Raw genomic sequence first — 23994 nt, 5'->3', positions numbered from 1 at the left:
CAAATAATTCTCTTCCAAACACCATCTCTTGTGGATGGAGCCACGGTCCGAAACAAGTTCACGGGGGGGATTCAGTTAAAACTTTGCCGACGACTCCGTCTCACAGTAACGCACGGCCTGGAAATTTCAGCTTATATTGCCGAAATGTTTCCCCAATAAACCACTGCCGGATTCAATAAAACGTCCGTCGCCTGGTGAAGTGTGCATGGTAAAAATAGAGAAAGGAGCTTGTAAACAACCGGTAAAGGTGCATTAAACAACAGAGAACACTCTGGCACTCCGACCTCTTGCTATGGGGTTACTTTATATTCCGAGTTTGAGTGCAACTCTATAGAAAGACACCGCGACAACAGAGGGCACTTAGCCATTAGTGGTGCAGTACGGACCGGGGGGGGGGGGGGAGAGAGAGAGAGAGAGAGAGAGAGAGAGAGAGAGAGAGAGAGAGAGAGAGAGAGGTGGTATTGCTTGTATCAGGGCTCTTAAGGATCAGAGTACATCATGTTCAAAATGACTCTTCTCCCCCAACTCCAACCCCCCACACAATGTATATCCATCCCCACTTTTTACAGCGGGGACAGACCAAACGCTGCAGCCGGGGATCCGAAGAAAGAAACTCATGCAGTTTTCACGCAGATAAATAAGTAAAAACATATATATTTTTCCCCCCCCACACATGGTGCAAAGAGAAGTAAGGAACGGCACGCTAGAATTGTGCTGTCACCGAGACGTTACCAGCAGCACCCAAATCCTTTCAGGGTTCGCTAAAAGCACGGACAGCGGCAGAAGTCAACGAGAGCTATGGAGAAGGAAAAAAAAAGAAGAAAGGAAAGAGAATGAAGAAGAGGGAGCCATACTTTCTGAGCCAACAACCCGAGGTTTTAGCAAGAGATCTGAAAACACTTTGTTAGGGAAAAAAAAAAAGAAAGAAAAAAGTAGCTCAGTGCAACGAGTATGGGCCTGCACATGTGCACGTCAAAGGGCATCTGGGTGGCATAGCGGTCTATTCTGTTGCCTACCAACACGGTGGTCGGCGGTTCGAATCCCCGTGTTACCTCTGGCTTGGTCGGGCGTCCCTACAGACACCGTTGGCCGTGTCTGCGGGTGGGAAGCCGGATGTGGGTATGTGTCCCAGTCGCTGCACTAACGCCTCCTCTGGTCGGTCAGGGCGCCTGTTCTGGGGGGAGAGGGAACTGGGGGGAATAGCGTAAACCCCCCATGCGCTATGTCCCCCCTGGTGAAACTCCTCACTGTCAGGTGAAAAGGAGCGGCTGGTGACTCCACATGTATCAGAGGAGGCACGTGGTAGTCTGCAGCCCTCCCCCGATCATGGGGGGGGGGTGGAGCAAGAACCGGGACAGCTCGGAAGATTGGGGCAATTGGCCGGAAAAAACTAACCCCCCCCACCCAAAAAAAACCCCGTGTACAGAAATTGTTAGTGTTTAATTAGCCTTACCTTAACATTAAAAAGAAAATGTGCCGGTTTTCAACCTTATCTCCATCCATCTGCAACAGGGACAGCATATCCCTGTGGCCAAGAGGCGTACTGTGACATCAGTCGGTGGACGGAAAAAAACCTCCAGCCTAGTTTTGCTTGGGGCTTTAACCTCCGCCATACTCTAAAGATGCCACTAAAAAAAGAAACACACATCCCTGCTCTCTTGGCTGAGCTACACTCTGTAATGGTGCAAATGACACCCCACAACGTTAGTGCTCAAGAGTTTACTGACAATGATGCATGCAATGCATGCTGGTATGTGTTGGCACCGGGGGAAAGACTTTGTGAGCAGGAAAACACCGATTTCTTTGTTTCTTTGCAAATGAGCTTCATTGCCAAAAAAAAAAAAAGTCAAATTTTAGCATCTTCAGAGAGTTGAAGCGCATTTATAAGGGGTGTCACGTCCAGAATTTCCAGTGATCATGGCAGCAGTGGCTGTAGCCAGGCCAAGGCACCGTCCTGCCAGCCGTGCTCGTGAGTGCATATTCCGCAGGAGAACATCACTTTCTGATTTAACCGAGACCAAAATCATTCGCAGATACGGGTCGCCAGGTCTAACGATTCTTGCTGTACTTGATGACATCAAGGGTGACATTGAACCTGTGTTCTTGGTGCAAAGCCACTATTTATAATTTGCCACGTGGATAATTGCAATCAGACGCAAAACAAGGACAAATTACAAGCAGGTGCAAAACTTTATGGACTTGTTTGCGCTGTAATACCACGTCTTTTCGGAATTGGACCGTGAAACTGGGCAGATAGCGGAAGCAGGTGGTGCTATCAGCAGCCACAACCCATTCTTTGTGAATTCTCCTGTCAATACAGAGTGAGTCTGACAAAAATGATAAACATCCGCAGGTAGAAACAGATAAAAAGGAGGGGGAGTTAACAGATAATTAGAATAGGTATACTTACAAATAAACTAAGTTCTGTTTCAAATCAAACATCCCAAGAAATGAGGGGAAAGTATTGTTCTCGAATGTAGCTTAACCATATCATGTGATATGGTTATTCTCTATGTCGGAGACATAGAGGATAATCTTAGGGTGCTGGTATCACGGAGGGAGAGTCAGGGAACCCAGGCACACAGCACCACTACTTTCAGCATCATTATTATTCATGTCGGCACCAATAATGCAAGGATGAAGCAATCAGAGATCACAAAAGCCAGCCTAGTCAGAATGCTTGAGTTTGCCAGAAAGATGTGTCGGCATCAATTAATTGTCTCTGGTCCCTTACCTGTGAGGGGTAATGATGAGATGTACAGTAGGCTCACCTCAATGAACCGCTGGCTGGCGCGTTACTGTAATGAGTAGGGATTCGGCTTCGTTGATAACTGGCCTTCTTTCTGGGGCCGCCCTTACCTGCTGAAAGCGGATGGCATTCACCCTAGTGGGGACGGTACCGCTCTTTTGTCTAGCAATATAGATAGCTGTTTACGTTTAGTTTGACACTAGGGACTTAGCATTCAGCAGGTTGCAGGTGATCAGAGAGCCTGCTAGGTTTAAATCTAGTGCGGATGTGGAGTCAAGTACTTTAATTAATGTTAGTCAGGGAATTTCTCATAGTGTAGATTATCAGCCTGATAGCTTGGTCTATAACATTGAGACTGTCTCCCTACCCTGCTGTATTGCTCCCAAGCTATCCTCTCCTAAATGTGTGAATCACAATAATCTAGTAATTATTCCTACCACTGGTAGGGGTGAGATGTGCGACAAAGTACCTAATAATCTACAAAACCAAACAGCTAATGTTATCAAGAATGTGACCACATATCGTCCAAAGCGTTGGTGGCCAAAACTCTCAACAAGGTGGCTAATTCCAATTAATCGTTCACCTATTGGTAGCTCTAAAGCTCTGCCTACTACTGATCACTTCCACAAGACGCTTAAATTTGGTTTCATAAATATCAGATCACTGTCTACCAAAGCCTTACTAATACTAAATGATCTGATTCTTGAACATAGTTTTGATATGATTGGGTTATGTGAAACATGGCTGAAACCAAATGTTTTCCTTCCCTTAAATGAACCTTCCCCACCTGACTATACTTATGCCCATGTAGCTCGGGGCAAATAAACGAGGTGGGGGTGTTGCTTTAATATATAAATCTATTTTCAATCTGACTTCTAGACTTGAATCTAAATTCCAGTCTTTTGAGTCTCTTATTCTTGGTCCATCTCCCTCAGCCATGAATAGACTCGGCTCAGTCCAAATTGTGATACTCTATCGGCCTCCTGGCTGTTACTCGTTATTTCTTGAAGAATTTGGAGAATTTGTCTCAGGCCTTGTTACTCACTCTGATGAGATTCTAATTCTAGGTGATTTCAATATTCATCTGAATAAGGCTGCTGATCCTCTAAGTCCGGGGTGTCAAACTCCAGGCCTCGAGGGCCGCAGTGTCTGCAGGTATTTGTTGCAACTGTGCACTACACCACCTGATTAAACTAGTTCCTTTCCCTCCTTGATCCAGGAAGTGAGCTAATTAGTGAAATCAGGTGGTGTAGTGCACGGTTGCAACAAATACCCGCAGACACTGCGGCCCTCGAGGCCTGGAGTTTGACACCCCTGCTCCAAGTAAAGCCTTTCTGGCACTAGTTGATACTTTTAGGTTCACTCAGTTTGTTCAAGAGTCGACTCATTGCAGTGGTAACACCCTTGATTTGGTTTTATCTAAAGGAATAGCTGTTACTGATCTGAATGTCTTACCAACCACATCTGCTGTGTCAGATAATTTTCTCATCAAATTTGAAGCATTATTGGCCTGTCCAGTTAATGTCAGCACAGATGTAATTGCCACTTGCCATATCGGTCCCTCCACTGTAGCTGCATTTGGCCAGCAGCTGCCTGAAGTCTTGGCTCCTTTCACTGTGTTAAATGACTCTTGAAAATTTCACTAGTAACTTAAATGTGGCCCTCTGTAGTCTCCTCGATTCAGTTGCACCTCTCACTACCAGAGCTAGGCGACTAAAGAGGCCTACACCCTGGTTTAATGATGAGACACGTGCTCTTAAGCGGACCTGCAGGAGACGGGAACGTAAATGGCGAAAATCAAAATTGGAAGCTTTTTACCTATCGTGGCACGAGTGTTTATTGAAATACAAGCGTGCTTTATCTACTGCAAAAACATCGTATCTCTCTCACTTAATAAATATTAATAAACATAACCCCAGATTTCTCTTTGACACTGTATCTTAACTTACTAAAAAGCAGTCGTCTATTAGCTGCTCACCATTCACAGCCCATGAATTTCTAGATTTTTTTCTGCAATAAGGTTGAGGAGATCTTAAACAAAATTAGTTTTTCAACTCCATCTACTCCTGCAGATCCTGTCATACTAAATTCATATCTACACAATGAGTCACTGACAGTTCCAGTTATTACAGCTTTTGAGACTATCTCTCTTGATACTTTGACTAAGTTCGTGTCAGCTTCTAAACCAACTGCTTGCCTACTTGATCCCTTACCAGCAAAACTTTTTAAAGACCCCTGGCCTTTAAACGTCTTGGACCTACAATGCTAGACATCGTTAATTTATCTCTTAGTACCGGCATTGTTCCCAGCAGTTTTAAGACAGCTGCGGTTAAACCCCTACTTAAAAAACCGCACCTTGATCCAGGGTCTCTTAATAACTATCAACCAGTCGCTAATCTTCCATTCTTCTCTGCAGAAATAGAGAGAGTTGTGTATCAACAACTTTTGACTCATATAAAAGAAAACCATCGATATGAACCTTTTCTGTCAGCTTTCAGGCCCTGTCACTCCACTGAAACTGCTCTGACCAGAGTGGTAAATGATCTTTTACTGGCTATCGACTCTGATTCCACTTCTGTGCTTCTACTACTGGACCTCAGCGCAGACTTTGACACCATTGATCACTGTATACTTCTAGATAGATTACATTGTAATTTTGGTGTCTCTGGCTTGGCTCTCTCTTGGCTTAAGTCCTACTTATCTGGAAGAACAAATTTTGTCTACTATAATAACATTATATCAACATTTTCTGACGTTAAATATGGTGTGCCTCAGGGCTCAGTTCTTGGCCCTCTATTTTTCTCTCTTTACATTACACCTCTTGGCCAAATTATACGCAGTTATGGAATAAATTTCCATTGCTGTGCTGATGATACTCAGTTGTATGTGCCTATAAGGGCTGATGAACTTACTCAAATCACTAACTTAGAGGCCTGCTTGGCTACTGTGAAAAACTGGATGTCACTTAACTTTCTGCTTTTAAATTCAGATAAAACCGAGATGTTAGTCATTGGCCCTGCTAGACACAGACATCAATTTGATCAAATAATGATAACAACCGACAACTCTGTGGTTTCACAATTAGTTGCCTTTAAGTTGAGTGCTTCACAACCTGTACTGGATGGCGGGTTGGTTTTCTGTCTCAATTAATTTACCAACCACTGTTCTGCCGACGAGATTATCGAGTATAGATTACAGAGTATAGATTATGACTAATTGATGACTTAATTGATTATGGCTAATGACTATTGCAAACTGTTCTCTTCTCTAACATGTCTTTTCTCTCTCTCTGAACGATGTCTTCTCCTTTCTCTTTTTCTGTGTTTGAATGGTGTCATGTGAGTCTCTCTTGCGTGCATGTGCAGTCGATTCTCCTCCCAGGTCTCTGTGGTGATGGTGGTCACCATTTGGATGCTGCCTGCCCTTCCTCTCCTCACATAAGTTTTTCTTTTTTACATGATGATGCTGGTCTTGTGGCTTGGGTCCTGGACTGTTCCGTTGGCATGTGGACACTGCTTGGCATCCTGTGCATCATGTTCTTCATAAATGTTATGTCCATTATAATTCTGTTATCCTCTTTCAATGTTGTATTATGTAAATTGCGTGAACACAACATCCATTGCACGCTGTCCGTCTTGAGAGAGAGAGATCCCTCCTCTGTTGCTCTCCCTGAGGTTTCTTCCTATTTTTTCTCCCTGTTAAAGGGTTTTGTTTTAGGGAGTTGTTCCTTATCCAATGAGAGGGTCTAAGGACAGGATGTTGTGTTGCTGTTAAGCCCACTGAGGCACATTTGTAATTTGGGATATTGGGCTATATAAATAAAATTGATTTGATTTGATTTGATTTGATATGCTACTTCGGTACACTTTAGCTGATATTACTGGGACTACAACAAAAAAACTACAGATGAACATTTAATATCCAGGAATTCACATTAGGCAAAGCTCTCAATTTACCAGTCAATCTTTGTTCCAACCCTCACCTATGGTCATGAGCTTTGGGTAGTGACAGAAAAGGGTGAGATTGCGGATACAAGCGGCTGAAATTAGTTTCCTCTGTACGGTGTCTGGGCTCAGCCTTAGAGATAGGGTGAGGAGCTCGGACACCCGGAGGGAGCTTGGAGTAGAGCTGCTGCTCCTTCGCATCGAAAGGAGCCAGTTGAGGTGGTTTGGGCATCTGATTAGGATGCCTCCTGGGCGCCTTCCTTGGAAGTTTACTGGGCACGGCAAACTGGAAGGAGACCCCGGGGTAGACCCAGAACTTGCTAGAGGGACAACATGTCTGATCTGACCTGGGAAAGCCTTGGGATCCCCGAGGAGCAGCTGGAGGGCGTTGCTGGGGAGAGGAGCGTCTGGAGTGCCTTACTTAGCTTTCTGCCACCACGACCCGACCCCGGAGAAGTGGCTGAAGATGAATGAATGAATTCACATAATAGACATCATCACTGACTATCCCTGTAACAAATTGCCCACACTTTCAAACATTGACCCAACATGGTCCAGCCATATACTAGGTTTTGAACTAGTCTTGTTTCGGGAATCCTGTGGGTCACGGGATTCCTTTGAGATTCCTGCAGGATGGGAGTCAATTTCCCAATTCATCATGTGACTGAGATGGGACAGAAAAAAAAGTCAACGGGAGCGGGAGGGCGGAATCATAATAACGATAGGTCAAATTTATAAATAAACATGCAGTTCTAACATGAATATATTGTTTTCTTTATTTTGAGCAATAATGCAAGTCAATCTGCTGTCTTTTATTTCCCCACAGCATGCACGCAACTGCCACTGTGGGTTATGCTTCGCAAATTGTGGTCACTCACTCAAGTAACGTTACAGACGTGAGGACATGCCAAAGCTAGCTAGCTATATAGTTAACCTAGTTTTACTCATGACACTTTTAGGATATGACTAATCCCTGGAACATAATGCTACTAGCTAGTCCCCCACCTTTCTCATTGAACACTGCCTTGCTCCACCTACACACACAGCACAGGTGGGTCTCGATGGCTTTGTGCTTGTTTATTCTTTCCTGTATGCTCTGATGGCTGGTTGCTGGTGGATTCAACGCTGATATTTTTTTTGGGAAGCCTGTAGGATTCCCGCAGGATGGGAGCCAGTTTCACTACTCATCATGTGAGTGGGGCAGGACAGGATTTTTTTTCTTACTCTGTCAAGGGATTAAAACGGGACAGGAATATTTTTTGTGGGAGTGGGATGGGACAGGAGTGAAAATCCACTCCCGTGTCACCATCTATACTCTACTCTAAGTGTACTCTTGTAGTTTTAAAAGTAATTTCTCTTTGCAAACACGTTTTGATCCAAGCGGTCTTGAAAATCTTTTAGAATGTGAATATTAAAACTAAGCTGACGGTCTTCTGAATATTGAGGATGTTTTAGAAAAATATTTCTTCTCTGTTATGGACAGACCAAAGACCATTTTATTTTTCATCAATTTATAATTGTCTGATCGATATCACCACAATGTCACCAACATCTCATTACCACTGCACTTTTATTTCGGATGCTGTCATTAATAAAAAGTAGAAACACATGAGCAACAATAGAATCACGGAAGTTCAGGTGGTTAGGATGACTAAACTGCATCCCATTATGTAGAGGGGAAAAATAGTTGGAAGTATGTTCCGAGCACATAGGGTGGTTGAGATTGAATTTTGCAGCCTTGACAATTCACTGGTGTGAGATTTGTTTACGGAGTGTAAAAGCATCAGGCAAAACCTGAAAGCATGAGTCTAAAGCCAAAAGAGAGTTGGCAATGCCGCAGTCCCCTTCTGTCACTGTCTATAACGAACTATTAAACAATTAACAGTGCTTAAACCATGGTCACTACAAACACTTTTTTCCTGATAGGTTAGAGAATGAGTTATGGTACACAGCACTGAGACAATGATGTGTACTTGCAGGCAAAGGACCGCCCATGAAGCAGAGTGTGGTAAGATCCTTTAATACACACCTTGGTGTGGATTATCCTGCTCATACTATGGTCACTTACCAAGAAATTTAAATATTAATAATAATAACAATAATAATAATAATAACAATAACAATTACATTTATATAGCGCTTTTCTAGACACCCAGGGTGCTTCACATTGAAGGGGGTAGGTAACTCATTTTAACCACCACCAATGTGCGGCATCCACCTGGGTGACGCACGGCAGCCATTTTGCGTCAGAATGCTCACCACAAATTAGCTTGAGGTGAAGAGGGAGGAATCACTGAGCCACTTACACAAGGGATGACTATGTGGCCAGACGGAGAGAGCCAGTTTGGGAAGCTTGCCAGGACACCGAGGAACCCTCTACTTTTTGTGATAAGTGCCATGGGATTTTTAATGACCACAGTGAGTCAGGACCTTGGTTTAATGTCTCATCCGAAGGACAGCATCTCCTACTTTACAGTGTCCCCGTCACTCCACTGGACACTGGGATTTGATATTTGTCGTTTTTATTAGGATCAGAGGGAAGACTGCCCCCTACTGGTCCACCAACACCACTTCCGACAGCAACTCTGTTTTCCCCCGAGGTCTCCTATCCAAGTTCTAGCCAAGCTCCTACCTGCTTAGCTTCTGTCATTTGGCAGAGCCAGGGTACATGTTGGTATGGCTGCCAGGAGAAAGCATTCACTAATTTTTTTGTTGAACATTTTGGACTCGGAATTAAATTATGAAACAAAAGCTAGCTGCTAAGCTAACATGTTGCTATAGTTACAAAGCAAAACTGTAGCCAGTGCAGGAATTTACAGTAGTGATTAAACTTAAGCTGAACTACGTGTTTGTTATAGGGTTTTAATACACATCCTCCATCCAATCAGAGACCAGTATTCTCTTGTGACCATGGTGTAAAATCCCGGTAGCACACCTTGTTGTGGATTATCCCTTATTTGCACTGTACCAGTTGAGGAAAAAGTAAATACCGTTTGTACACGTTAAAGATGGGACATTTTTGACCTGTCTCCATGTCTCTCTCTATTTCTGTCTCTTTTTGTGTTCTGTTTGTCTCTTTGGGCCTCTCCTCTCTGGCCGTCTCCATTGTTGGACTCGTTTCTGTGCTCATCAGGAGAGCTCAGTCATTTCTGTCGGCCCCGGTGGTTACTGGAGGCCAACCAAAGCAGCCATGCATTAAATTCTCCTGTCTCTTTGGTGTGGGCTGATAATCCCCAGGCCTTACTCAGGTAATGTAGCAGAGAAGAGGGTAAGCCCCAGTGACAGACGTGCCTGGATCGCGGAGAGCTTGCAGGCCTCCTCAGGGTGTGGGCGGTTGTGTGTGTGTGTGTGTGTGTTGGACAACATGTCCCTGTGTGTTTCGAGGTCATCTGACTGCGAATCATGGAAGCGCAGTAGAGAGGGAAAGTCACAGGCTGCTTCCAGAGCTGGTGGATCAAAAACCCCACAGGACCAGTTCCAACTGCTGCCCTGATGAAACGTCTTGGAGCGAGACTCCGATTTCTGACACGGTCGCTAGATTTTAGTGCGAGCCATGCAGTTAAACTGTAAGGTTGGGCAGAGTTTAGATTTTATCGATTCCGAATCTGAGGCGGCTTATCGAATTCTAATTCTGATTTTTGGCATAGTTTTGGCGGAAGAAATCAAAACGTTTCAAAGGGAAAAATCTAAATAGAGGTAATATTTAGGGTTTAGGGTGTTTTTCATGTTACAATGTTACATTAGAATTACTACAAGTAATTAAATCATTATTTAGAATTCTAACTCTGTAGTTTTTTCCCCTCCTTTTTCTCCCCAATTTTCCCCAGCCAATCCCCCCACTCTTCTGAGCTGTCCCGGTCGCTGTTCCACCCCCTCTGCCGATCCTGGGAGGGCTGCAGACTACCACATGCCTCCTCCGATACATGCTGGGTCACCAGCCACTTCTTCTCACCTGACAGTGAGGAGTTTCCCCAGGGGGACGTAGCGCGTGGGAGGATCACGCTATTCCCCCCAGTTCCCCCTGCCCCCCTGAACGGGTGCCCCGACCGACCAGAGGAGGTGCTAGTGCAACGACCAGGACACATACCCACATCCGGCTTCCCAGCCACAGACACAGCCAATTGTGTTTGTAGGGATGCCCGACCAAGCTGGAGGTAACACTGGGATTCAAACCGGCGATCCCCGTGTTAGTAGGCAACAGAATAGACTGCTACGCTACTTGGGTGCCCCCTAGAATTATAATTCTGATTTATACCAAATATATATACAGTCAGTTTTAAAAAAAATAACAGGGTATAAAAAGTATCCTATATAGCAGGATGTCAGTCAGAAGATCTGCAGGGCCATCACTAATGACAAGCCATCTTTCAATCTTTGTGAATCAAGTTAATCAGATTTTCAAAAAAAGGTCTAAAGTGTTTTATTTATGAGACATCATTTCTAAGCTGACCATAAATGTATAGAAAGGGGAAAATTGAATAAATTTATACATTTGTAGGCAGGATGCTCCCTTTTGAGTTTCTGCAGCACAGACATTGTGCTTTTGTGGTGAAGCAAGTTCATATTTGCAACGCTTGCAAAGGCGAGGACTGGAAGACTGTGGCGGACTGTTCCCGATGTCTGAGTGACGCAGAAGCCAGGTACGCTCGGATTGAGAAAAGAGTATCTGGCGAGCGTCTGGGCCTGTGAAAGGTTTGGAAAATATCTGTACGGCCTAGAGGGATTCAAGCTGGTCACGGATCATAAACCCCTCATCCCGCTGATGAATTCCAAGGGCCTGGGCAACGTACCCATCCGTTGCCAGAGGTTGCTAATCCGGCTGATGAGGTTTAACCCCACAGCGGAGTACACACCCGGAAAGACACTGGTCGTGGCGGACACTCTGTCCAGGAGCCCCTTGAGAGACGACAGCCGAGACACACACATGGATGCAGAATGCTATGGACAGCATCAGAGCAGCCACAGCAGCAGACGACAAGCTACAGGTCCTACTCAGGTACATACAGTCTGGAGGACCAGGACACCCGAGTAAAACACACCCGACTGTTATTTCCCATGAGAAGTGAACTGTCAGTACACAACGGGATGGTGAGACCGTGAGGCCATCAGAAGCGTGTGCACCCAGAGGTGTGAGGGAGGTGATATGCTGAAGCATGGGGACGCGCTCCCCAAAGCAGGGCGGGTAGTGTAACGACCACGGATGAGTAGACTTGCTAGCCCTTGGCTAACGGGTCGGATCCTTTAGTTAACTGGTTAGCACAGTCGCCTGTGGTCCGGGCTACCTGGGTTCGATTCCCAGCTGCAGCGGAATCCAGGCTGCCCCATGAATTCGCTACACTGCATTTTCTTGACTTTTTAGTTGAAAACTCTGTCAGACTTTGCACATTTTCTATCATTTTTTTGTTTTTTTTGTTTTAGCTCGTGATGCTTTCCTTTTGTTTGCCTTGCTTTTATCCATTTAGCTGGCTCAATAATCCACCGTGTCATCTGCATGCAACAGCAACCCCCTGCATGTCCATCCTACATGCCAAGGCATGCTGGGACATGTGCAGAGATAAAGCGAAGCTTTGAGGCATTAAATTATAATTGAGTTACACGATTAATCAGGACAGGCCTCGGGATCTGCCCACCTCAACGAAGGAGACTCGACCGCTGCACGTACGCGCTCGATGATGACTCTCGTCACTGCCCAGAGACACTTCCTTTCAAAGGCGCATCACTCGAGTAAATGGAAACATGATATATAAGCCTGCTCTGTGTGTGGGGGACGGGACGGGACGGTGGGGCATGTTTTTAGGGGGGGGGAGGAGAGTTGACACAGCGTGGCTGAGTGATTAGCGCTGGTTTCCTTTAGGTATTCCCATTTCCACACGCGGTTCAAAGACGCCCTCATCAGGTGAACTAACGACTAAATTATCCTTGGGTAACGCTCGTTAAGGTATAAGAGGGGAGTGTCTCCTCAAGTTTAGCTCAAGGCATGCTGGGAAACGCTTTCAGATAGATTGTCTGTGATGGAAAAAATAAGTGTGTTTTACCGCTATGACACACGCGCACACACATGCATGCATGCATGAACGACTGCACATACACACGAGCACGCACACACACACACACACACACACACACACACACACTCAAAATATCATTTACAAAGCCATAATTACAACCACAAACAGAATGGAAGCACATCTGTCAGAGCTATAAAAATGAACCAGCCCCTGGCAGTGGGCCTTGAGAGGCTAGCAAATCAACTGAATGTAGTAAACGCAATAACCCAGCACATCCACACATACACACACACACACAAACACACAAAAAGCCACACACCCACGAACCACCCAGAAAAGGCAGGATGGAAAAAAAAAAAAAACACATCAGGGTTTTTATTGGCTGCCCAGAAACGATCGGTGATCAAACTCTAACAGCCAAAAGACCCACAGTGATTTAGGGGAGTGAAAATCCAATATGGCTCCATTGAAAGGTAATGACTTCTTCAGGCCTTACAGCTGATTCTCAGCAATAGGAGACGGTGAACAGGCAAACACACACACACACACACACACACACGCACACACACACACAGAATTTAGCCCGATTTTAACCCCGATTTGGCCGCCGGGCCAAATTTCCGCCTCATCGGCCGGCGTCTGACGTGCAGTTTGGGGGGCGATTAATGGCCCGAACGATCAATAATCTTGCTGTTGGACGATCGGATGGGTTCCTGGCATTTCGGGAATTTCGGTCGGCTGTCTTGCAGTTTGAGTGGGCATCGCAGTCCGATTTCCCACAATTCAGTGCGAAGCTGCCTAAATGTGCCCGCACGAACCAACAACCCCAACATGGTGCCGACGGGAGAGCGCGTACAGTGGAGTGAATGCGCGGAGACCAGATGGATTGACCTCTACCTACAATAGCTTGCTACCCATCCATCCATCCATCCTTTCATTAACCAAACCGCTTATCCTGCTCTCGAGGTGGCGGGGATGCTGGAGCCTATCCCAGCAGTCGATGGGCGGCAGGCGAGGAGATACCCTGGACAGGCTGCCTGGCCATCAGGTAGCCTGTTATAGTAGCTTAAATAGGGTTTCTGCCATGGTGGTCAAATCTGTGGTGTGTCAATCGCACCGAACAGTGTGAGCATGGACATCGTAGGCTTTGGTGTGCAGAATGGGCCACCACCCCCCCCCCTCCAAACACCTTTTTTTCCCCAATTGCATCCAGCCAATTACCCCACTCTTCCGAGCTGTCCCGGTCGCTGCTCCACCCCCTCTGCCAATCTGGAAAGGCCTGCAGACTACCACATGCCTCCTCTCTTTTCACCTGACAGCGAGGAGTTTCACCATAGCGCGTAGGAGGCTCACGAACAGGTGCCCCGACCGACCAGAGGAGGCGCTACTGCAGCGACCAGGACACATACTCACATCTGGCTTCTCACCCGCAGGCGTGGCCAATTGCGTCTGTTGAGACACCCGACCAAGCCGGAGGTAACGCGGGGATTCGATCCGACGAGCCCCGTGTTGGTGGTCAACGGAATAGACGCCACACTTCCCGGACGCCCAGAACGGGCGATTTAAACGTGTAGTGCGAGTTAAGGCAAGGTACAAGATTACTTAAATCACACAGCGTCAGCCTGGCTTAAGGCGAATTGGCTCACCTTCTGCAGATCCGGGCGTGCCCGTGCCGCCAACGAGAGGGCGCAAACCCACACAGGGAGTGAAGGCAATGCCGAAAGACGACAGCACTCAGTTCGACATCCAACCGTTTGCCTGCCACTATGTGACAGAAGGGATGTAAGCATTGTAAATGTGTAGCCAAGACACCGTGGGTGATACCCGATCACCATACCACTGACCCACTGCTAGAAACTCAGCTTACAGACTGAATTCATAAGCTGTGCCGGCAGCTGTGATGTGCTCGCTCGGGAGCGTTGCACCTTTGACTGCACTTTCTCCATAATCAAAAAAACCATTTGCAGGCCGGCGCCGCTACTCCGAAGCTTAGAAAAGCCTACTGGTTGCTTGTGAGGGTCACCTATTCACGACCAGAATAGGTGGGCGAGGAGAGCGAATCAGGTCTACTCACATTTCTTAGATAGGAAATTCCTTCCAGGTCCCCTTGGAAAAAGTAACAAAGCCTATACAGCTCCGGCGGCGCTGCTCACTGGCCTGCCGGTAGACCGACGGCGATAGAAATCTCTACCTCCGGCTCCGTTTCTACTGGGTCTTTTGTCCACCCGGCGCACTTTGATAGTGGGTCCCCTTCTTTCTGTTCCTGTAGCACGCATCATGGCTTCCTCATCACCTTCTTAAATGCACCTTTTGTTGAAATAAAACGCAAAAATAGTCCATGCATACCGCATTATTGAGTCAAACAGGACAGACGGTTAATACAGCGCCCCCCCTCCCCCACACACACACACACACACACACAGCGGCCCAGTATCACACCGAAGCATGTAATACACCCGCCGGTCCAACGTGTCAGCGTCACGGTTTGCCTCGCTCAGGAGTGAAAAGTACACGCGTGTAGGAAGGTCCAGTGCCAGCAGGGGGCGATGATTAACTCAATGCCAGCAACTCCCCACGAAGGAAAAGAAGCATACAGCATTTTCCAAAACCCCTCCCCTAACCCTAACCCAACCCTAATCCTAATTCAACCCTAATCCTAACCCTACCCTAACCCTAATCCTAACCCTACCCTAATCCTAACCCTACCCTAACCCTAACCCTAATCCTAACCCAACCCTAACCCAACCCTAACCCAACCCTAATCCTAATTCAACCCTAATCCTAACCCTACTCTAACCCTAATCCTAACCCTAACCCAACCCTAATCCTAACCCAACCCTAACCCTAACCCAACCCTAATCCTAACCCAACCCTAACCCTAACCCTAACCCAACCCTAATCCTAACCCTAACCCAACCCTAATCCTAATTCAACCCTAATCCTAACCCTACTCTAACCCTAATCCTAACCCTAACCCAACCCTAATCCTAACCCAACCCTAACCCTAACCCAACCCTAATCCTAACCCAACCCTAACCCTAACCCAACCCTAACCCAACCCTAATCCTAACCCAACCCTAATCCTAACCCTAACCCAACCCTAATCCTAATTCAACCCTAATCCTAACCCTACTCTAACCCTAATCCTAACCCTAACCCAACCCTAATCCTAACCCAACCCTAACCCTAACCCAACCCTAATCCTAATTCAACCCTAATCCTAACCCTACCCTAATCCTAACCCAACCCTAACCCAACCCTAATCCTAACCCAGCCCTAGCTTGCCTTCACCTCTTAATCATCGCCCCCTGCTGGCACTGCACCTTCATACACACGTGTACTTTTCACGCCTGAGCGAGGCAAACCGTGACACAGACACGTTGGACCGGTGGGTGTATTACACGCTTTGGCGTGATACCGGGTTGCGCACTTACACACACACACACACACATACACACACACACACACACATACACAGAGTACTCGAGCATTGGAGCAGTTACATCAGTTCTCGAGTTGCTACATGAACATGGAGTACTGGTGCGATGCCACATCTCGCATGCTCTTCGTTTCCAGTTACAGCCAGTTCCAGTTACCCAATGTGTGTTTGCTTTACTGTTGTGCTTTACTGTGCAAATTGTCTTTCCCAACTGTCGTTGGGATAAAGTAAACATGCAACAACTGCGAGCCTTGGACGGATTTCTCAGGGACGCTCCAACATCTAGTCATATCATAGACTAGACTACTACACTGACACGGCTACACCAACTACTGTTGTTAGGAATACATGCAAGCAAATACGACTAATTAAAACGAGTCATATTTGCTTGCATCTATTCCTTTCTTTACATGATGTGCTTTGTGTACACCTTTTTCTCACCATCTTGAGTCTTCTCTTCGTCTCTGTGTTTGCGGTCAGCTGATGACAGCTTCCTGCTTCTTAAAGACACCGCTAACGAGTTCGACTCCATGCGACTTGACCAACAGGTCCACAAAGCCCAATTAACTAAGAGACTGGTCTTTTATTACAGCACAGCTCTGGGGTGAAGTCATAATTGCCACCCCTAAATAATTACAGCAGACGGTCCTTTACCGAGCTGGCTAACGAACGCTAATCCCGCTAAGTAGCTAATTAAGGGGTGGCAGTAGCTAATGCTACTTTACACCGTGCTAACAGTAGGAAATTAAGGAAATGAGCATGTGTGTGTGTGTGTGTGTGTTTGTGGTGGGGTGGCATGCACTGTAGATATTCATGTGAAGAAAAATCAACAGTGGAAAAAATGAGAAGGGTCCAAACTGAACCGGGTCTGCTCCAGACCGACCGAGAGTCAAGGAAACAAGCAGACCACTAAGATGAAGGTAGCTGAGGTAGACCGCAGACATGCATCCGACTCCCTCAACGAGGGCTTGTGTGAGCGATACCCTGTCTGTATGTGACCTTCCAAACGAGAGTGCGCGCCAACACAGTGTGCCACGCCGCTCCGGAGCTCGCCACGCCGCTCCGGAGCTCGCCACGCCGCTCCGGAGCTCGCCGTTATCAGCTGATAAGAAACGGAGCTCACGTCCTGGCGGCCCACCGCTTCACCAACGGCCCAGCTCCTCATCTGCTAACCCGCCTCCTCTGTCCGCTCAGGGCCGCCGCGGGCCCGGCGTCTCATGCCACGCCGGCACCCGCGATAAAAGCAGAACCTGGGCCTGGCTGGGGATCAACGCTCAGCATGCACAAAAGCCATATTAAGCCTACTGAATTCCTCAGCGTGATCGACACTGAAGTGTTGACTAATTAACTCACACACCATGCTGTGACCACCCTTTATGACACACACACACACACACTTAAAGCTTGCGTGTTGCATGTCTGGACAATACGTAGTGTGTGTGTATGTTATGTGTGGGTGTGTGTGTGTGTTTGTTATATGTGTGTGTGTTATGTATGTGTGTGTGATATATGTGTGTGTATGTTATGTGTGTGTTATGTGTGTGTTACATGTGTCTGTGTTATATGTATGTATGTTATATATGTGTGTGTCTGTTATGTGTGTGTTATATATGTATATATGTGTGTGTATATGTTTGTGGTATATGTGTGTGTTATGTATGTGTGTATATGTGTTTTATAGATGTGTGTGTATGTGTTATGTGTGTATGTTATATATGTGTGTATGTGTTATATGTGTGTATGTCATATGTGTGTGCGTTTATATATATATATATATATATATATATATATATATATATATATATATATATATATATATATATATATATATATATATATATATATATATATATGTGTGTGTGTGTGTGTGTGTGTGTTTGTGTATGGGTTTGCATGTCTTCAAACTTTTGCGTCCGCGGCCAAAAAAGCAGGGACAGATAATGTTATGATGCAGTATGATGTGTGAGCTCTATAAGGGTTTCATGTGTACATGTTATGATGCAGTATGATGTGCGAGCTCTATAAGGGTTGCATGTGTACATGTTATGATGCAGTATGATGTGCGAGCTCTATAAGGGTTCCATGTGTACATGTTATGATGCAGTATGATGTGCGAGCTCTATAAGTGTTTCATGTGTACATATTATGATGCAGTATGATGTGCGAGCTCTATAAGGGTTTCATGTGTACATGTTATGATGCAGTATGATGTGCGAGCTCTATAAGGGTTTCATGTGTACATGTTATGATGCAGTATGATGTGCGAGCTCTATAAGTGTTTGATATTAACATGTTATGATGCAGTATGATGTGCGAGCTCTATAAGGGTTTCATGTGTACATGTTATGATGCAGTATGATGTGCGAGCTCTATAAGGGTTTCATGTGTACGTTATGATGCAGTATGATGTGCGAGCTCTATAAGGGTTCCATGTGTACATATTATGATGCAGTATGATGTGTGAGCTCTATAAGGGTTTCATGTGTACATGTTATGATGCAGTATGATGTGTGAGCTCTATAAGTGTTTCATGTGTACATGTTATGATGCAGTATGATGTGTGAGCTCTATAAGGGTTTCATGTGTACATGTTATGATGCAGTATGATGTGTGAGCTCTATAAGGGTTTCATGTGTACGTTATGATGCAGTATGATGTGCGAGCTCTATAAGGGTTTCATGTGTACATGTTATGATGCAGTATGATGTGTGAGCTCCATAAGGGTTTCATGTGTACATGTTATGATGCAGTATGATGTGTGAGCTCTATAAGGGTTTCATGTGTACATGTTATGATGCAGTATGATGTGTGAGCTCTATAAGGGTTTCATGTGTACATCTTCCAGTCAAGACAGATTTCTTGCTTCACAGTGAAACACATGCTGGGGGGTAAAACATTGATGAAACGACACAACTGGCAGCAAGTGCAGGGGTGAAGAAAACTCCTGCATACTGCCTACGTCTGACAACATCTATTCGTAAGGACATACCTTTCATACCGAATTTGGAGCGGCGGCCGTATTTGTTAATGAGCACGAAGAGGACGATGAGGAGGACACAAGCAAAGCCCGCCAGGCCCACGGCGATGGACACCTGAGGGAAGAAACAGTCGGTCAGAGCAAGATCCCATTTACACAGTTCAGTATGTTCTCTGCAAAACGTCATAACCACAATCTTACAGCTGGATAATTTCAGATGAGTAAATAAATATACATTTATTTATTCACCATCACCTATTGTAATGTATATTTGCTGTTTGTTGTTGGGTACAGCTGTGTATTGATGTCTTTTTTATTTTTTATATACTCTATTGATCCCCGAAGGGAAATTCTTCCTCTGCATTTAAGCCATCCTAGCTGTGTAGCTAGGAGCAGTGGGCAGCCGCCGTGCAGCGCCCGGGGACCAACTCCACCTCGTCTCGCTACGCCTCGATCAGGGACACAGACAGGAGTATTAACCCCAACATGCATGTCTTTTTGATGGTGGGGGAAACCGGAGCACCCGGAGAAAACCCACTGCAGACACGGGGAGAACTCCACACAAAGGACGACCTGTATGACCCCCAAGGTTGAACAACCCCGGGGTTCGAACCCAGGACGTTCTTGCTGTGAGGCGACAGCGCTAACCACTGCGCCACCGTGCCGCCCAAATTGTTATGGTTATGGCGGCTTTACAGTCCATCATCACTACTGCGGCCATGTGCCACTCAGCCACTTTCAATTCCAGCTGACCTGATGTGTAACGATTGTGTGGTGTGCGTTGTCCCATATGCCGGTGCCAAAGGCAAATTTCCATTTTATGCAAATTTAATGGAAAATAAAGTAATCTGAATCTGAGTAGCACAGAATCATACAATCGTGGTGTCCCAGAACATTTTGATTCCGCACCACAAAGAAAGCAAAAGGAAACATCTGCCTTGCTGGCAATTTATTGCATTTACTCTTTTTGTTTGTTTTTATTGCATTTATTCTGAAACACTGTGGACATGTGATCACCATGCAATCCTGGGTTTACCCCCTGGGCATGTTGGACACACGATCCAAGGGTCCATGAAAACAGGAGAAAAATCCTCTTATCCTGCTCTCACGGTCGCAGGGATGCTGGTGCCTATCCCAGCGGTCGTTGGGCAGCAGGCGGGGAGACACCCTGGACAGGCCGCCAGACCATCACACAGGGCCCACACAAACACACACACACACACACACACCTAGGGACAATTCAGTATGGCCGATTCCCCTGACCTACATGTCTTTGGACTGTGGGAGGAAACCGGACCACCCGGAGGAAACCCACACAGACACGGGGAGAACATGCAAACTCCACACAGAGGACGACCCGGGATGACCCCAAAGGTTGGACTACCCTGGGGCTCGAACCCAGGACCTTCTTGCGGTGAGGCGACCACGCTAACCACCGTGCCATCCGGGGGGAGGGGGGGTATACTCATACAATGTCCAATTCCCATACAAGATGGCTTAAAGAGATTATGTTTTACTTGAAGCTAGAAAAAAAATCAAATTTCCATTGAAAGGGAAATGCAAATAAATTTGAAAGAGTCTGGAGGCCTTTCCTCACCTACGATGATGACCCAACCCAAATAACAGACTGGGACAGTTCCCAACCGAATCACTTCTTGGCTGGAGCAGAACCGTAGCAGTCCAATTAAGAATTCGTTTAAAAAGAAAAATGGGTGTATTTTTTTCATTATTATTTAAAAAATTTTTCTTCTCCCTTGTCTGCGTTTATGTGAATGGTGCCGTTGTATATCTGTCGTATATTTATTTGTATCTGATGTCATTTCGGAGGATGTTGGTTGGGGGGGGGCAACATGATAGGGAGTAGGGGAGGGATGGGAATAATAATACCGGACTTATTTCTGTGGCTATGTGTTACCATCATCATTGCCAGCTGCACCAACCCCCCCCCCCAAAGCAGGTATGGGTTAATAATCATGTGACTGGTGAACAAGTTGCATGCCACCATCTGTGCCCTTCAGCACTGCAAGTGACCTCATCACATCTGCATAAATCCTAACAAGGGACTTCCAATAAAAGAAAAAATAAAGTTCAACCCCCCCGGGTTGAACAAGTCCGGCGGCGACATCTTTAGAAATCGTTTCATAACCGTTACGAAGGAGAAAGCCTACCCCGAAAGTGTCCTCGTCCGGTCTGCCGGAGTCGCTGCCCGACGGCGTAGAGGGAACTGAAACACACAGAACAGAGCCGGCATTACCGCCAGGCAGAGAGAGACATCCTCTTCTCGTTTGCAGTGTTTTCCCGATAACAGCCAAGAACGGCTGTAGTTACACAACCACCTTGTTTCAGCATACTGGAAGGAGGCCTGTGTAAAGCTCTACCGAGTGAATTACACAAATACACTATAATCACGCTATTCCCCCCGGTTCCCCCTCCCCCCCAGAACAGGTGCCCCGATCGACCAGAGGAGGCGCAAGTGCAGCTGCCAGGACACACACCCACATCCGGCTTCCCACCTGCAGACACGGCCAAGTGTGTCTGGAGGGGCGCCCGACCAAGCCGGAGGTTCCAGTGCTAAAATGGCGCTGTTCCGGTATGCCAAATTGTGCACTTCCTGTTTTAATTGGGTGCTGACCGATATACATTATACATCCCTTCTCCACACGTTCATGCACACACTTATTCAACCAAGTAAGTCTACTGTGATATGAAGTAATATTAAACATCATGCACTGCCCCCTGCCAGCCGAAGTCCTGCCGCATGCAAAACAGGAAGAGACACGGCGGTCCCTCCTTCCAACCCAACATGCCTTTGAAGAGAGGCCTTTTTTTTTTTCTTTTTTTTTGGACACGGGAGTGAGAGAGTGTTTTGGCGAGAGGGGAGGTTACGCCGACCTCCTCGGCTCGCAGAGCCCAGGCATGAGGAGGACAGCCCAGAGGATGTCGAGCGGAGCCACAGACAGAATCACGACACCGCCTCACACGCTGCGAAGCTGATGGGGAAATTCAGGGCCGCGGGGCCCCGAGCCAGCAGATCACAGAGCAATTGTGGGCAAATTAATGGCCACATGGTAGAATGGCTGCCACTGGCACAGCCCGGCTCTACACTGCAGCAAATTATTCTGTGTGTGTGTGTGTGTGCGTGTGCATTTACCTTTCTCCCTTCCAATCTCCCCCCCCTCCATCTTTCTCTCCATCCATTTTCTTTGCATGTCCTCATTCCTAACTTCCCCTAATCAGAGGGAGCTGGACTTCCTGGTTCATGTTCAGACCCAACACCCTCCCATCACCCCTGCATGCTACAGCTAGGACTCTACCGCTTTCACAGCATCACCCTGTGACACTTCCTGTGAACTTTTCCTTAGTCTTAGCAGATCCCCAAGAGATGTAGATGGTGTGTGTGTGTTTGGGAGTGTAGAACTGTAGGGGCGTCCGGGTGGCGTGGCGGTCTATTCCGTTGCCTACCAACACGGGGATCGCCGCTTCGAATCCCCGTGTTACCTCCAGCTTGGTCGGGCGTCCCTACAGGCACAATTGGCCGTGTCTGCGGGTGGGAAGCCGGGTGTGGGTGTGTGTGTCCTGGTCGCTGCACTAGCGCCTCCTTTGGTCGGTCGGGGCGCCTGTTTTTTGGGGGGGGGCAGGGGGGAATAGCGTGATCCTGTCAGGTGAAAAGAAGCGGCTGGCGACTCCATATGTGTCAGAGGAGGCATGAGGTAGTCTGCAGCCCTCCCCGGGTCGGCAGAGGGGGGTGGAGCAGTGACCGGGACGGCTCGGAAGAGTGGGGTAATTGGACGGATACAACCGGGGGGAAAAAGAAAAAGTGTAGAACTGTGTGTGGTGTGTGTGTGTGTGTGTAAATTGAACAGTTCTACGTCCGCGAGTGAGGAGGGTGAGTGTGTAGATGTGTGTGAATTTGCGCATGTTGGGGTGTCTGTATGTTCGCCCTTGTGTGTTTTTGTTTCTACGTAAGAGTGAGAGTGTGTCCGAGCCGTCCTCTGTTACCACAGCCTGTGAGAAAGTGGAGCAAAGCTGAGCAGGCAGCTCTGCCGGACCTCCGCCAGGCTCACCGACAGCCCTCCACCGGCCATCCGTCTCCTTCATCCATCATAGTTCAACCTCATAATCCATGCTGGATTAGAATGAACAGCCTCATATGGGTGGAAGAGGAGGAAGAGGTGATGAAGGTTACAGATTCGGCAGGTCTTTGTGACGGAGCTTCTTGCAGGATAACCCGTGGGCCATACCACTCCACAAATCACACACACACACAGGGGATATTGTTATCTATACAATACACAATTCCTGCTGTATGAGTGCATGTGCAAGGCAAAGGTGATGGGAACTAATCAGCTTAAGATAACGGCTGGAAAACTACGACTGGTACAGAGGGCCAACTTACCTTTTAAAATATCTGGAAAACTACGACTGGTACAGAGGACCAACTTACCTTTTAAAATATCTGGAAAACTAAGACTGGTACAGAGGACCAACTTACCTTTGAAAATATCTGTACATTCACACTGTAACTCTGACATCAGCCAGTAATTTTAAAGTATGCCAAGGGTTAGATGTAAAACACCACCTTAAAGTAATAGGTTTGTGATAAGAGTGTAACTGGAGCGAGGAAGGTCAGCTACGCTATTCTCTCCTTCACCAACTGTCCTTAAAGTTTGAGTTCTCCCCCAGGTCTGAGACCAACTCCACCCACTGCATAACTTTGAAGGCTAAAAAGTGGGCAAGCGGCTGAGAGGGGGGGACGGGGAGGGGCTGAGAGGGGGTGTGGCTGTGTGAGGCAGGATCATGGGCAGGAGTTGCTGGGAGATCCAGGAGAAGGGTCCAGCGCCAGTCGCCGCTATACCCAGTCCCCTCCGCCGGCCCGC

The 23994-nt window shown here is 46.8% G+C and overlaps 1 protein-coding gene across 1 annotated transcript in view; it reads right to left on the bottom strand.

The window, feature by feature from the left end:
- Positions 1 to 23994, bottom strand: part of ntrk3b (neurotrophic tyrosine kinase, receptor, type 3b) — a 266488-nt gene that overhangs the window by 151324 nt on the left and 91170 nt on the right. Inside the window, exons 10-11 of the mRNA XM_056278574.1 lie at positions 21286 to 21319; positions 19130 to 19232 (exon numbers count right to left, since the gene is read on the bottom strand). Of these exons, the coding sequence (XP_056134549.1) occupies positions 19130 to 19232; positions 21286 to 21319 (137 nt within the window). The remainder of the gene's footprint in view (positions 1 to 19129; positions 19233 to 21285; positions 21320 to 23994) is intronic.

This window comes from Lampris incognitus, chromosome 4, assembly GCF_029633865.1.
Source record: "Lampris incognitus isolate fLamInc1 chromosome 4, fLamInc1.hap2, whole genome shotgun sequence".
In the NCBI taxonomy this organism is placed as follows: domain Eukaryota; kingdom Metazoa; phylum Chordata; class Actinopteri; order Lampriformes; family Lampridae; genus Lampris; species Lampris incognitus.
This window is presented reverse-complemented; position numbering and strand designations above follow the sequence as displayed.